The sequence below is a fragment of the Ambystoma mexicanum genome, chromosome 2q (genome assembly GCF_040938575.1).
Source record: "Ambystoma mexicanum isolate Mex_15411 chromosome 2q, UKY_AmexF1_1, whole genome shotgun sequence".
In the NCBI taxonomy this organism is placed as follows: domain Eukaryota; kingdom Metazoa; phylum Chordata; class Amphibia; order Caudata; family Ambystomatidae; genus Ambystoma; species Ambystoma mexicanum.
In genome coordinates this window covers 1,262,573,557-1,262,590,494 of record NC_090924.1, presented here as the reverse complement: position 1 = coordinate 1,262,590,494, position 16,938 = coordinate 1,262,573,557, and the positions used below count along the sequence as shown (strand labels likewise).

Here is a 16,938-nt window from a genome sequence, read left to right as displayed (position 1 = left end):
CCATTGCATGGGGACGCAAAGATCTTTACACAAGTTCTTGCGTCCAGGTTCGAGGTTGTCCTCCCAGACCAAGCATACTTTGTGTGGAATAGGCAGGGCTCTGATAATTTGTAAAAGACCTTGGATTTCCTAGCATCCGGAAAAGTTCCTTCGAGAGGGGCGTTGGTGCTGACTCTAGATGATGAAAAGGCCTGTGATTGAGTAGACTGGTCCTTTATGAGGGAGGTACTGAGGAGGTTCGGCATGGGGAATACATTGATGGGATGGGTGGGTTATTCGTCCCCACTCTGCAAAGGTACTGGTTGATCATGGACCTTAGTTCTTCAGAGAGACACCAGACAGGAATGCCCCTCGTCACTGCTGCTTTATGCCTTGGTAATGGACCCGTGGGCTGCAAGTGTGAGGGGTGACGGCTCCATATGTAGTGTCGAGGTAGGTGGGGAAGCCTTATAAAGTGAGTCTTGACAGATGACGCATTGCTGTATGTAACAGACACTTGCTTTCTCCTTTACTGGAGGGCTTGCAGAGGTATGGCAGGCTATAGAGAATCGCCATTGAGGGATGTTATCAGTGAGCCTTTGCAGTTTCAAAGATGGTACCAGGCTGGTCTGGAGAAAGCAAGTCAGATGTCAGAGAAGGGACACTTTTTGTCACTGGAATGCCTCATAGGTAGCGTATCAGAATTGCGCTATCTGCAGTTAAAGATTGCACTTGCAACCCAGAAGTGGGGGATAATTTGAGGAGGGGATTGACTCCTTTTGAGATAATTCTAATCCAGAAGAAGGGTTCTAAATGCTTAGTGGCTAGCTTGTGCAAGGAATTGCTGGTTGCTGATTCGCATGAGGATTGTGGAGCTAAGACAAATTGGGGGAAGAGATCCTGTAGGGATATTTCAGACAAACTGTGGGCCATTATGTCTCGGAAGGTTTTTCAAGCCACAATGTCACTACAGTATAGGTGGCAAGCCATCAAATTGTTGCATAGATGGCACTATCCCCCTTCCATTTTGGCAAAGATGTATCAAGGGGGTTAATCGCCAGTGAAAGGAAGACAGGTTATTGGCATATGTGATGGAGGTGCGTGGAGATAGAGAAATATTAGGAGAAGGTTTTCTCCTGGGTACAGGAGCTGAACGGGATCTCCAGGTTCCACTCGCTGTTGTTAGCACTATAACAGGCATCATTACAGTTAAGGTTTTGGCATTTTTGGTTTAATGGGTCTATTGCATTTCACACTATCAGAAACTATCAATAACATTTGTATTTGGAAAAAGAAAAGTTGTTTCACCATGTAGCACTAAGAGAGAGTTTGTATTTGGTTTATTTTATTGAAATGTCTGTTTTTATTCATTCAGGCCTTTGCCATATGAAGAACTCATCCATCTGATTGACGAGGCTTGTGAACAGAACATGAGTCTTTCCATTCTGACTCAGGTACAGAGGCATGGGGTGGGGGGACCAAAATGTTCTGCCAATGGTAGTTTTACCAATTACGTATTGTGTGCTCATATTGAAACTTCTGGATTTGTTAGGCATAATAAACCTTGACTGAAGAGTTGCATGCTAAAAACTAGAAAACATTTTTATTTATTAGAAAAAAGCCTGGTGGGAGGGCGCTGTTGCACTCGTCTAAGATGGCCGCCTTCTAGAGGAGCTCCGCATCCCGGCATTGCGACACAGAATATATCCTGTCTTTCAGGGTGCACTTCATACCGCAGACGTGAGCTCAAGCTCGAGTGTGGACACTGCAAGACCGCCGGGTCTGACCCTCCTTGGTCCCACCGATACGCTGCAGTGGGCCACCCTCCTTTCACGGCCGTCGCCGCAGGATTGAGGTACGTATCATACCTGCCCCATGGTACAAATCGACCAGCCTGACTACTGCTGCGAGCGCAGCTGCAACCCAGCGTCACCGGCGACCCACATGGTGGTGCTCGCTCTGACTTAATCCCTGCAGCACCGCCAATCACCTCACCAGATACTCCGCAGCGCGCGGTGCTGCCGCCTAGACCTGCTGTATTGAGCCCTGTCAGTGCAGACTGCACCAGCCTTCTCTGGAGCTACGGTGAGTGGGGCCCTGCACTGGGGGAGGGGGCTGCCCGGATCCACCCTGCCCGTGGTTGTCAGGGACTGGGGTGTGGGACGCCGCGGCCCATGGGCAGTGTTGATCTGGGCTCAGCGGCCCCCAGTCAACTCTCTGCTGCGTTTCCGGGACCCCCAGTGCCAATTGGACGCAACACTCTGGGCCCCCCACTGATGGGCAGCGGTGAGCCCTCACAGCTATCTGCTACATGTGGCAACTTGGGATCCCACGTCCTAATAGTAGTACTATCTCTAAGGCACTAAAGCCCATTGCCTCCCTGACTGGATTGCAGCAACTTTGCCTATACACCCAACGCCTACCCGGTGGTCTGCGCAGACCCCATAAAGCAGAGTCATTCCTTATACTTGGATACCGAATACGCAACACCAGCTCCACATACCACCTACCTCATATTGCGGCAGTGTGCTGATGATTTTGCCAAGCCAGGGACCGCTGCATTTCTGCTTCTTCGCTCCCACATTTCATCAACCCTTAATAATTGAATTGGAGTAACGGGGCCAAACCAGCAGGCCACAAGCCAAATGAAGAACCTCAGGAACAACACACATTCAGGTGACACTAAGCTGGTAACAGCAACACCTTCTACTACAGGCGCCACACCATTTAATTAATAAACCAGAACTACTTGGGACAAACCACATATCCGCACGCAGCAACTGCACAAGCCGAGGTCATTGCACGACCCAGGTGATACCAGCTTTGACGTCACAGTTATCATACTGCCAACGCCCCCAGCAATACTACCACTAACAATACCTCTACCACAGAACCGCAGACCAGCAGACGCACAATGACCAAAGGGTCCAGGAAGAGGCAGAGCTCGAGTTACATTTTTGCTAAACCAGTGCCCAAAGCCGGGGAGGGAGCTGGCGACATTGCTGGAGCTTCAGGTGTTGTGGCTGAGCAACAGGAACCCAGTGAACTACACTGTATGATGGAATACATGCGAGAAGGGTTCACTGCCATACACACCAAGCTGGATGATATGAGTGACACGACCAGCTCAATAAAATCTTGGATGGACAAAACAGATACACGCATTATGGAGGTAGAAACCAGAGTGGGTACTAACGAAGATAAAATCATCACTCTGAGAGCAGATGTCGCCTCACTCCCGAAACAAGTACTAACCATTGGCAAAAAGAACGACTACCTTGAATCCAGATTGTGACATAATAACCCGCGCATAATGGGGTACCGGAAGACACATTGCAGGGCCCATGGAAGAATATGTGGAGAATACCCTAATATCACTCCGTGACACCCCCAAATTGTCTCTGCACTTTGCAAAAGAGCGGACCCATCGCACACTTGCTCCTGAGCCCAACTCTGGAGCCCCTCCTCGCCCAATAATAGCATGCGTATTAATCTACGGAGACAGGGATGCACTACTGTGAGCCGCAAAAGACAAGGGTGAACTACTACTGAGCTCCATCTATATCTGGATTTCTCAACATTGGTGCAACAAGAGCGTAAATCCTTCATGGCCACTAAAAAGAGGCTCAGCGACCACAACGTGAAATATGTCATGCTCTACCCTGCTAAACTGAGAGTAGAACACTGCAACAAGGTGTACTTCTTTACCATGCTGAGGAGGCCTAGAGATTTGTAGACAAACACAACCCTGGGTGACCTCACCTGACGCACTCCGGCTCCCTTGAGCCCTTTGTTACAAATCCTAAATAAGACGCCAATGGAAATGGTGGCTCCAACGAGACGGTACCTGCCTACTCTGTGGTGTCTGCCACTGTCTACCAGCTCGGTACCATACACTTCGAAAATATGCACCCATAACCACTTTTAGAAGACATAAAGTTAGCTGCGCCAATGCCGGGCTGTAGTTGGCTAACGGCCCCCACGCAAAGTTGGAAATATTGTTGGGATGTCTGGGACGGGATGTTCATTCCTCGGATTGGGAGAGGGATGTGGGTGGGGAATGGAAGTTGTGGGACAGTTATGAAAAATGTGCTTGACGTGTGTTCCTGCCGATACCAAGTGACGTTACTGGACAGCGACTCCGCTGGTAATCCCAATATCCAATACGATGGAATTCAGTAACTATGACACAAATCGGCCTAATGGGAACTGAACCGATAAACCTTGAGTTGGAATGTAAGGGGGCTAGGGAATCCGATGAAAATGCTGAGCGGCACAAAGCATGTATCCTGTTCCTACAGGAAACCCACGCGTTGGCCACGGGCAGTGAGATATTTGCAAAGAACCAGGCCCACAACGCTATTGCACTTCATACTCGACCCAATGCACTCTCATTCATAAATCCATACACTCCACACACCTAAAGGCACACTTGGACCCACTGGGGTGCTATGTGCTGTTGTATGGCATGCTCTTGGGTCAGGAAATAATTATGTTAAATGTGTACGCACCCAATATCGATGATGCCGAATTTTATACAGAAATATTGGACCCTCCTGGTACTTTATCCTTTAGTACCCGTCCTGTGGGGAGGGGATTTCAACACTATAATTGACTTGGACCTCGACAGGTCAGGATCCAAGAGTCTGCAAACTGACCATAGCCACCCTGGTGATGCGTAGAGGCCTGCGTGAAATTGGGATTTTGGACGCCTGGCAGCTGCTTAACTCCACAGCCCGTCAATACACCTATTATTCTACAGTGCGCAATTCCCATTCCCGAATAGACATGTGGTGGATATCTGACACATTTGTAAGCTGTCTTAATTAAACTGACATACTGCCCAGAACATTCTCAGACCACTCCCCGATCACACTGACACTAGCCATTGGCGTAACACAGAAAACAAGAAGGCACTGGAGATTTAAGCCGCAATCACTGTTCGATCCAGTATTTGCCACTGAAATGGAGAATCAAATCGACAAATACTTTGAGATGAACACTTGCTCCGTTGACAGACATGCAACCCTTTGGGAAGCCTTTAAAGTGTACATACAGTGAATTTCTCTAGCAACTGAATCAGGGATACTCACAACAATACAATGGGAAATGCACGGATGTATTCGTTTTGGCCGTGGAAAAAACGGCAGAAATTTGACATGACGGGAAAAACAGTTCATACCTGTGAACGGAGGATAGCACAAGCACAACGCGCTGGTCTTGGAAGCAAGACCACGCAGAGCAGCAGAGGTTCGAATCCTGGATCTGCGCTTAGAAACCAAACTCAGGTATGCTGTTAGGCACGTTATAAAAAAACAATCAAATAAATACCACAACAGAGGTGAGCCAGGTATTTCATTCATTTTACTCTATGCTATATGCTAATTCAGACGCAGCAGCCCTCCCAGACATAGACACATTCCTAGATAGCCTCCCACTATTGGTACTGTCTGAGGAAGCGAAAGAAAACCTCGACCGTCCTATTACCCCTGAAGAAATATCTTGAGCTATCGAAGCCCTGCCATCCAGCAAAGCCCCTGGTCCTGATGGCCTTACAATGGAGTTCTTTAAACACTTCAAGACTCGCCTCATCCCCAAATTAACCGATCTTCGGGAAGAAACCTGCTTCTCGGGTACACTTCCCCCCCACACTACGAGAAGTAGTGATCACCATTTTACTTAAACCCAATAAGTGCTGGCACTAGGATTAGCCCTCTACATGGAACATATCATTCACCCAGACCAATCTGGTTTTGTCCGTGGCCGATCCATGGTGCTCAATCTGAGACGCCTTTTTAATAACTTGGCACAGATCGACCCAAAGGTGCAGGCTGTAGCCGCAGCACTGGACATACAAAAAGCCTTTGACTCAGTATCCTGGTAATTTATGTGGGCAGTACTAAAGAAATGCAACTTTGGGCATGGGTTTATTTCATAGGTCAAACTACTATACACACTGCCAGGGTGGATGTAAATGGAGTTCTCTCAGACCCTATCGAAATAAACAGCAGAACTTGGCAAGGCTGCCCCCTGTCACCCTGCTCTTCGCCATAGTGATGGAACCTTAAGCGGACGCGATCCGCTGCATTCATGTGCAAAAGAGGATCCGATTAACAGGCGAACCGGAAATGATCTCACTATATGCAGACGATGCATTATTATTTGTACGCGACCCAGAAAGACACCTGGCGCTGATCATGCAAGATGTCCTTTCTTCGGGACCCTATCTGGGCTACACGTCAACTGCGCCAAATCCAAATTATTCCCACTCACCGATGTGACTACCACCCCACACAACCTCATGGCTTCACCTGGTTCCCACTAGAAATTAAATATTTAGGGGTCATCGTGACATGACACCAATCCCTCCCTTTATACCCTCAATTATGAAGAATACCTACCTCAGCTAACGGTTGAGCTGCAAACTTGGGCAAAACTATCACTCACAATGGCGGGCCGTTTCACTCCTTAAAATGATCATCCTTCCCAAAATATTATATTATTTCCTAAATATACCGTTGTGGCCAGAAACAATATTATTCGATGCACTAAAAGTAGCGATTAATGACTTCATTTGGCACGCTGGTGCGGTTCGGCTTAAATGATACCTTGACAAAACCCTATGCACATGGTGGTCTGGCCACCCCAGACTTCGGTGAAGACTCGAGACCACCACACTTAAAAATTGAGCGACATGCGACTGGCACCCGCAATACCTGCTCATTGATATTACCACCACAGTGGAAAGATCCTTAAGTTAATGACCCAGTGGCTACAACGGCATTAGCCTGCACCAAGATATTGGAGGTTGGTGGATAACCCTGGTCCGTACCATAGTGACCTGCCATTGTGGAAATTCTTCCTGTCATTCCCTAAAATAAGCCAAACAGCAGCGCGACAGTGGGCCGCAGATGGGTACACGAATATATGCGACAGTTATAATACGGAATCCTTTATCACGTTGCAGGATCTATCAGGACCCTCTCGCAGAAGAACGCTGCGCCAGCTACGATTCGCTGGACTTCGTCAAGCAACTAAAAAAGCTTGGACTGAATTTCCAGTGCAGCCACCCGACGAGCCACTGCTAGGCACCATTAGAGAGGATAGCTTACGGGCGTTCTGTTAGTGCGCTTTACAAATGCAACTAAATAAATAAATAACGTGCTCGCCTTGGGAGCAAGACGACACAGAGCTACACAGGTTCCATTCCCGGGTCTGCGCTTTGAAACCTCTGGGTATTAAGCGCACTATAAATAACCTATCATATCATGAGAGGGACATCAACACGGACGGGTGGCCACTCTGGATGATCAGCTGCAGAACAGCAGCAGGAAACCCTTTCTGAGGCTTCGGGAGTCCTGGGCAAGAGATCTAGACACAAACATTACCGACGACATCTGGAAAATCAATGTGCCTATGAACCCGTGCAGTATCTCTCAATTCCAGATTTCGATTAATACAATTTAAAGTATTACACCAATTTCACCCCCCCCCCCGACTAGATTTCACCTTTTCTCAAGTACCCGCTCTGCCCTATGCCCCAGATGTCACACTGATGGGGCGGCTACCTTCACATTCTTTGAAGTTGGCCAAAACTGGGGGAATACTGGAACAGGGTTTGCGACGCCATGTCAGAAATGTGTGGTTGCACAATTGAACCCTCTCCACTAAGCTGCATGTTCCACCAATTCAAACAATTACAAACAGCTTTCACAAACTGGCAAGCCTTTGTATGTTATTAGCAATCCGATGTGTGCTACTGTTATGGCTACGTCCCACCTGCCCAACTGTGGCACAGTGGCTGCGGGCAGTCGCGTGGGCATCTGATATGGAGGAACACTGGTTCTCACTACAACCCATGAACTGCAAGCCCATTGATATATGCCCCCCCCCCTTCCACAGCTACCTGTTGTCAACCCAAATGTATGAAAGTGATAGCGAGAGCTCAGCGCCGGAGTAATAACCCCCCTCCACCTTATATCCTAAATGCTGTACCTCTGGAAGTGTAAGTCACTGCCCAATACTGACTATGTCTTAACCACTGAAGAACAAAAGCATAAAAATTAAGATGTACTGTACTTACTTCTGTCAATGCTGCTATCTCTTACTTATGTTGTAATGTCAAGCACTCAATAAAGAAAGTTTAAAAAAAAAGAAAAAAGCCTTTTTATTGAGGTGATATGACCTGAGGCGGTGAGCCAACCCTGTCGTTAATGGCCTGCCGGCCAAGTTAAGAGCAAAGCGAGGGTTCCTTAATGTGGGTGGGTGGCAGCCGGCCTGGTGCCAAGGGTAATATCGCCATTAGCGCCGGGTAGCACACACAGTTACTAAGGTTTATTTAGATTTAAAAAAACAAATAAAACAAATGATGAGCAGTGGTTCCTTTTGCCACTGCGCTTATAAAGTCCCTTTTCTTGGTTTGTGGCCTAGTAGTAATCAACAAAAAAGGGACTTTAGTGGTAAAGCACATGTGTCATGATCTCTGCTTCCAAAAGGTCAGGGTTTTCCCAACTCCCTTGGAAGCAGATCCATAACCCAGGTTCCGAGTGCCAACCAGTCCCAATTGGGACCTTTTGGACCCAGTCCTGGCGCCAGTGGCACCAGGCTCATAAATATGCCCAGTCCCAGCGCTGGAAGCGCCGGGCTCATAATGCTTGGGTGGACTTACCTGCAGCAGACCATGCTGCTTACTTGCCTGCCAGTTGAGCCTCTGATCCTCTTCTGTTTGGAACTACTTTTCCTGTTGGGTGGGGCAGGAGCCACTCCCTAGGTTCAGAACACTGGAACTCTTCTGGAAAGCAGGAACTCTTTTCTTACCTAGGCGTGGCTGTGGAAGGAGACACCTAAGCACTACAGGAGGCTATTTAAACCACACCCGATGGATGAATCTTGCTTTGCGTTATTCTGCATCCTCTGCAGCAGAACGCTCATCGTGTCTTCTGCATCTGATCCTGGGCCTAAGGAAAAAGGCTTACCATCCTGAATCCAGTCTTCAGCAACACCTATAAAGACAAGAAAGAACAGGTTAGCATTACGGTCTTCAGTGACAGTGCTTCACTTACCTGGTCCATCGGCTGTCACCAACGCCTCGCGCTGCATTCCGGCATCTGAAAGACAAAGGCTTACCTACTCTTCGTGCGCTCCGGAGGTCTTCGCACTGCATTCCGGCATCTGAAAGACAAAAGCTTACCAACTCTTCGCACGCTCCGGAGGCCTTCGGCGCTGCATCCCGCATCTGAAAGACAAAACAAGGTGCGTTTAAAGACATTGGGGAACTTTAATACTCACGTGCCATTACTCCTTTCCACATCTAACCCAGTGGGTATTCCGGCAACCTGCAGCCGCTCCGAACTTGTACCTGCAAAATAAAAAGACAGTTAGAGCGCATCGTGAAGCAGGCAACAAGCGCTTACTTACGTGCTTCCAGGCGCTTCTATTCATCACACGGGCTCCATCTTCAACTCACTTCAGCCAGTCATCCGCCATCGCCGGAACCCTGCAAAACAAGAGACATCATTGCTAAAGACTTTTAAAGACATTAGAATTACTCGAAACTTACCGTTCGTGCAGTAAACGACGGACAGCAGTCCTCTGAAGTCAAGAGGCCTGCTCCCCTTATCCAGTGAAGAAACTGGTTACAGCACCCTGCCCCGAGGCAGATGGAGAGCACGGCGTTCACTTACCTAAGGTGAGAGCGTTAACCTTTGGGGTTCTACAGGAGAAGAGAAAGGGAAGAAGAGAGAGACATTCAATAACCCAGTTCATTAATCCCATATTTTCTATCTGCAGACATCTTACCCTTCGAGTCAGACATACAGTGCACAGAGGTCCAGCCCAAAGAGCCAGCCGTGTGTTACACATCACCTTTGAAGATACGGTATACGCCCAGTCAAGACCGGCGCCTCTACGGGAATCAGGTGAGCGTTACAACATGTTGATGAACCACTGTGTAAGTGCTGCTTTTTTTTATCTAAAGACTCCTTTGCACCCACATGTGAGGCACTCGGGTGTTAGGAGGCTAAGAGTCAGAGAATGGGAGACGGGGCACGTTGACAGTCACCCTGAGAACCTTTTGATTAGCACACATGACACTCTTCACCACTGCCAAAGTAAAATACTACACAACAATCATCATGTAGCATCCAAGAAGAGCAGAGTGCTCTTCCAAGTCATGAAGCAATGTATCAACCCTCTGCCATACCCTGGAATATCACAATCCACTAAAATATCATCAACAACATCTTCACAGACAAAGGTATATGAGACATGGTGACACATTGACACCTCCAAACACACCAGAAACACCACCCATAGCAGCCCGCAGCATATCAATATGGCTCAAATTAAAAACAATTACTCCAGCCAACTTGGCCAACACTTTTGAAGTTCACAAACCCACCAACTGCAAAGATTATGCAGAGGAGGAGCCAAGTACCCCCACCTCAACCGTTCCACCCCTATTGCCTGTATGTTGGAAGACAAAGTATGTAACATACACAGAGCAGTTGAATCGACAAAGGTCAGAGTATGAAAACCTTGCAGTACCTTTAAGAATACTGATACCTATGAGAATCCTAGAGGCAAGATTCCCATTGAGGAAACCATACCTGCATACGAGAAAATATGATGCTTGCTTAAATGAGATTCCTGAAGAAGCAGAGCAAGTGAATGGCAAAGAAGAGTGGTGACGTCACCAACCATCACCAAATAAACATCACACAGCGCTGAACTGACGTACCTAGAAGCGATGCGGAGCTCAGGGAATGCAGATATTCTATAAAGCATCAAGAAAGTATCAAGGATAAGTGACATCTTGGGATCAAGTTGAAGAAGCTTATGCCACAGAACTGATAAAGACATCAAGCTATGTTACATGTGGACAGATGCAAAAGAAACGCAAGAAGATGAAGTGATCTTGATGCTAGCTTTATAGTGAATAGATTGCGGCAAGCGCATATATATATATAGATATTTCAATTACGAACGGCTTCAACCAGAAACTATTCAGGCGAGCAGCACTCCACGAACAAAAGTGTTCCAGTAATCCAGGAAATCACGGAAATCCAACAGCAACAACTGCAGCAAAGGTTGCATATAATAGAACAGCCTTTATTTAACGTGTGCAACAGATGAAAAAGTAATCTCCCAGTGCAATTTTATGCTTGGCCAGACGGCAGCCTGACGCGTTTCACCACTAACCAGTGGCTTGATCACAGTTACTCATCAACCATAGAGTGTTTGTTTTTATACCAAACACTCCCACCAAAGTGAAGGACATAAAAAAGGTGACTTAAAATCTCAAAAATAATGGCAATTAGACATCTTGGCTTTGGCTGCTGATTCACATTAAAAAAGGAAGGATATAAGCATATGTTTAAATATAAATATAAACATGACTTTTCAGCCACAGCAAGACCAATAAAAATAAAATTGGCATTTTAAATATTGGTGCTATTTCAGAGAATCAGTTCATAATGTATGACATAAAATATAATTGTAAGTGCATTACGAGAAACATCAAGATTGTCATATTGTAAACATAGTGTTGTCTTTCCCATTTGATACATAGTGACACGGATAACAAGATAGACCTGTCTGAAATGTATATGGAGCGAAAAGATGACTACTAATGCATCTTGACATGTTTATGAGGTGCCTACAAAGCGAGATTGATATCTTCGCTATGCATATAATATTGAGTCAATGTAAAGTGCATAGTGCATTTATGTAAACAATGCATTCCTATGATCTGATAAGTTCATATGAAACAATAGGGCACATTAATGTTATATTATAAAGTGCTTAGTGCAAATATATCTCAACATCTGCTTCTAGTAGTGGCTTCAAATAGCTCCCTTGCCATGTGATGTTGCCATGTTTATTTGACTAGTTAGTATCGTGTTACCTGTCACATAGGGTACGTGAATGTGAAAGTGCAAGGGCAACAGAAAAAGTCTGCCAAAAATATTACTAGCGAGGCAAAGAAGTAATTATATGTATTTTTCACCATAATTACGAGGTATCTGGAGTCGAGATAGATATCTTCGCTAAATAAGTAGCGTAGAGACAATGTAAAGTGCGTAGTGCTGTTGTGCAAACAATGCATTCCTATGATACAATAAGTATTAATAGAAGAATATAAAGAACATTCATGTCATATTATAAAGTGCATTGTGCCAGCAATAAGCATCTCTCTAAAATTGTTCAATACAAAACGTAGGAATTCATTTTTTTGTATAATACAACACATTAAAATTAAATATGTCCCAACATTCACTCGTAATGGTGACTTCAAATGACCCCCTTGCCTTATGATGTTCTCGTATTTTTGTAACTTGATAATATCAAAAAATAGATCTAAAAAGGGGAAAGGATACTGTCAAGTATAATACCTGGTAAAGAATACCCAGATGTCAACTCTGAACTGCGAATATAATCACACCATCATAAGCACATCTAAATTTTAGAATTGCATTCAGATTGGAACTTGCTTGCCAGGCCGAAATCAGTAAATCCAAAACAGGCCTCTCAATGGGCATATCCAAGCCAAGTGTATTGAACAAATAATTTTTGAGTCAAATTGAAAGTCACCATAAAAAGTGAAAGAGAGAAGTGATAAGTAAAAAGGAATAAAAAATGAAACAATGCCCAATCCATTAAGCATATACAATTAGGAAAAGTCATTTGAATAAATGAGCTGCCGGGGGTGTTATCGTGTTTAATATGATCTTTTATGTCCCCAAAAATGTGTAAAGCTCCTCATCGATGTTATGTCCTAACAGTGTTTTACTCTCAAAGTCTAAGATGTATTTAGTCTCTTCCTGGCGGAGTGTTCTTTCATTATCGCCTCCCCTGGGACCTGGGATGACCTTATGAATGCCAAAAAACGTAAGATGGACCGGATCGGCATTATGCATTTCCGAAAAATGTTTGGCCATAGGGTAAGAGCAGTCCTTATTAGTAATGGCCCTCACATGTTGCAAGATACGTACGTACCTAGAAGCGATGCAGAGCTCAGGGAATGCAGATATTCTATAAAGCATCAAGAAAGCATCAAGAAAGTATCAAGGATAAGTCACATCTTGGGATCAAGTTGAAGAAGCTTATGCCACAGAACTGATAAAGACATCAAGCTATGTTACACGTGGACAGATGCAAAAGAAACGCAAGCAGATGAAGTGATCTTGATGCTAGCTTTATAGTGAATAGATTGCGGCAAGCGCATATATATATATAGATATATATATAATATAGATAGGCAAGTAAAGGGCAGATGTTTCTACTACGCATTATAGCAGTGCTGGACGTTAGCAAGAAGGATGAGAAAGCCGCATTTCCAGAGTGTCGCAGATAAAAAGCAAATTGAATTACAAAGTGAATCTCAGCAGACAAGGCTGGACGAGCCAAAGAAGCCAAGGTCTTATCAAACTGGAGTAAACTGACATTGGATACAAATCGTGTGAAAGAACAGACCTCCTGTTCAGAAGGCATGAAAAAAACAAGGAAGACGTCAGAGGTCTATTTTAATGCACTAAAAGCTCGATTTCATGGTCTCCAGTCACGTGGAAGGGAGAAGTTATACGAACTAGATGGTCACACCTACGCATAAGGGCAGAGCGTGCCTTCACTCCTTGAATTTCTCAGAGCTAAGAACACTCTCAAGGCCGAGCTTCAAAGCCTAATTGACAGTAGACCGCTGAGGTGATGATGGATTGATATGCTAATTGGTGGGAAGTAATGGTTAAGGCGAGCTCACCAGCACCTGGATGGCCAGCCTGCATGCTGTTAGACGTAGGTGGAAAAGTACTGACGAAGTTTAGAGTGCCAACCAATTGTAGGGGACCGCGTAATTAGGGGTCCTGTAGTTGTGTAAACCAATGGGACGTCATACATTTAGTGAAGTTCGTAGTAATTTTAAGGGGAGGGCTTAGTTGCCCTACCTGATGAGTAACCAATCACATATTCACACTTTTTTTAGACTTGTATGGATCGTATTTAGATGTTCACTCAGAGCCAATAACCCATACTCGTAGGTTTTTGTTGTTTGCCACGTAGGCTGACATTAGTAAACACGCAGGTTAATGTCATCGATGACGCGTTTTGTGTATAAAATCTCAGTTTTTATTAGAATGCATTGAGTAAGTGGATCGAGTGAATTCGTTGATGTTAGTTATACTGTTTTAGATAATTTAAATGAAAACAGTTTTCCTTTTGTCAATTACCTGAGTCGTTTTGATTATTGATGTATGAATACAAATCTGCATCCCCGTCCATCTCAAGGGTAATTGCTACTCATCTTCAAGGACTGGGTTATCCAGTTCACTTGGTAGCAGAGAGGATAGTTCAGATCCATCAACATAAGTAAACTTAAGAGTCCCGGCAATATCGAACGACCTTTGCCATTCGGCTGAAAGGACGTGAAGCTCCCCGTAGATGGTGGTTAGCGTAATTTGAAAAAAGTCTGCAAGCGCGGCGTGACGGGTCCCCTGGTTTCTACATAATCCCCTCCCATGTCTATGAGAAGCTGATCGGACAGAAAGTTGAGGAGGTGGTGAAAGAGGCATACGATCCCGAGAGTCAGAAGACAAATATGCGAATGGTGCGTAAAAACTGGGATAGTTTGCAAAACATATGGGGGATAAGTGAAGAAAAAGAAGACAAGAGAAAAAGTGAGTAACGGAGGGAGGCGTGATAAACATAACGTGGGAATAAGAGTGTTTTTTATATATATATATATATATATTACATGGCCATGTAGTTATGGTTAAGTTGCTAAACCCATAGGAAGAGCACTTTTTGGTCGGCTTATAACTTTGCTTCCTCTGGATGAATCCTCACCATTCCGAGCAAAGTTTGGTGATGTTTGATCGAGGGGGGGGGCAAAGTTATAGTAAGGCAAATAAATTAGTGATATCTTTGACCGGTCCGCGGACTCACTTCCCTGTTCTGTCCGCGGACTGGCCTCTGATTGGCCCAGAACAATTCACTGACTTTTGCGTGGTCTGCAGACATCATGACACAGCCGCTGATTGGGTGGTGAGAAAACGTGAAATGCGTCGGTTTCAGCGAAACGCCTGGCATGTTGGATTTGCTGACTTTGGGGTCCGCGGACAGTGCATCGAAGATCAAAAAAAAGCAACAATCTCTGGGGAGGTGGGTGGGGATGAGGATGGGATGAGGTATGGCCATACGAAGCCAAAAAATGCATTGTTTCACCCCCGACAGTCCGCGAACACTCCAAATGTCCTGGGACATCTGTTCCTATTTCTGCATTACAGGGTTGGGGGAAATTAGTTTTTGGATAGCTTATAACTTCAATGAAACTGCATGTAATTATTTTCTAGACCTAATCCTGAATGGTTTTTCAAAGTTTTGTGGGATTCTGTCAAGAAGGGGCAAAATTAGAGTGGGGGTCCCAAAATATTGTAAAGGCATATAAATGTGGTGTCATTTGCCGAATCTGCACAACATTTGGCAAAACGATTTTGGATCTAGATATAAAAGTTATATGGCTATTTTATGTACATACATTTTGACACTTTTGAAAACATAAAACATGGGCGGATTTCGAGCAAACTCGTGAGGAGCATTGGCAAGGACATTAAAGCATGGTTTTGCAAATGTGCCCGTGTTTTATTTTTTGACAAGTGTCATAATGTAGGTACAAAAAATAGTCCTATACCTTTGGTGACTGAGGTATAGCCTGTGGCTGTGGACAGTAGCCAGATTGTCTGGGTCATGGCAAAAGTGGCCATGTCCACCTGTGACCAGCTGTGTGGTAAAGTTATTCGAAAGTAGGATAGGTTTGAAAGGGATTGTGGTAATATGGTCATAGGGTTCTGCAGGCTGCCATAGAAAGGGAAGAGGGGCTCTGTACGGAGCCCCACCTTCTCTTTCCATGGTGGGCATCTTGGAAAAGGATTGTCCTTCCTACTGTAGGAAAAGAAATCTATTTTTTAGCACCCCGGCTTCCCGCTTTGGGAACCAGGGTTGCTAATGGCCTTTATCCCTCATTGCAGGGGCTGCAATGGAAGATAATGGTCTGGAGTCCTCGTTATTTATTTATTTATAACACGTTAAAGCCCACAGACATCAGGGCGCACACAGACACACTTCTCTTGAGCCGATAATTTGGGCTGCCAGGGCTGTTATCCCCTGTTGCGGATGGTGTTAAAGCGGTGATGGCCACCTGGGACCGGCTATGTGGTAAAGTTATTGGAAAGTAGGATAGGTTTGAAAGGGAAAAAATGTGCTAGTGGTAATATGGTCATAGGGTTCTGCAGGCTGCCATAGAAAGGGAAGAGGGGCTCTGTACGGAGCCGCCCGCCTTCTCTTTCCATGGTGGCAATCTTGGAAACGGATTGTCCTTCCTTCCTACAGCGGGATTATTAGCACCCCGGGTTGCCGCTTTGTGCATTTCACCTTGGTATCTTAAGCCTTTGGTACACTCAACAGTGGTAAAGAACTGCCACACCCATGATTCTCTCTGGGTGCTAGAGGTAGGCAAGTCCTCTACCTCATCTTCTTGGTCCTCTTCATTGTCTGAAGTACTGCGCTTTTTCTGTTGTGTAGGTCCTCCAGCTGGTGGTGGTGGCTCTTGGGGAGGAGGGAGGGCAATATCTGATAACATTTTTAAGAGAAATAGCAGTTTTACTAATATTCTTCCAAGTATGTGCTTTGCACTAGATTATTAATGGATAATGAGTAAGTATAGGTGTAGGAGCTGTGCAAGGGTACATTTTGAGCTTAAAAGTTCCTAGATAAGTCGAAAAAAGGAAGTTCCAAACAGTCTTCCAAGCACAGACAAATGATGCTAGAAGGTGGGAAATGGCAGAGTTTTAATGTGAAACATTGTAAATTGGACAGAAGTGTTGCTATATTGGGGTAAGTATGATATTAGTAAGTTATAGGAAAATAGCATGCACTTGTAAAAACCCATGAAATTCAGTGAAAAAACTT

General features: G+C 45.2%; 1 protein-coding gene across 2 annotated transcripts in view; it reads left to right on the top strand.

Moving 5' to 3' along the window:
* Positions 1-16,938, top strand: part of PHKA1 (phosphorylase kinase regulatory subunit alpha 1) — a 2,290,600-nt gene that overhangs the window by 1,683,654 nt on the left and 590,008 nt on the right. For both annotated transcript variants that reach the window (XM_069648650.1, XM_069648649.1), the window contains exon 24: positions 1,355-1,433. In XM_069648650.1, coding sequence (XP_069504751.1) covers positions 1,355-1,433 — 79 coding nt within the window. The remainder of the gene's footprint in view (positions 1-1,354; positions 1,434-16,938) is intronic.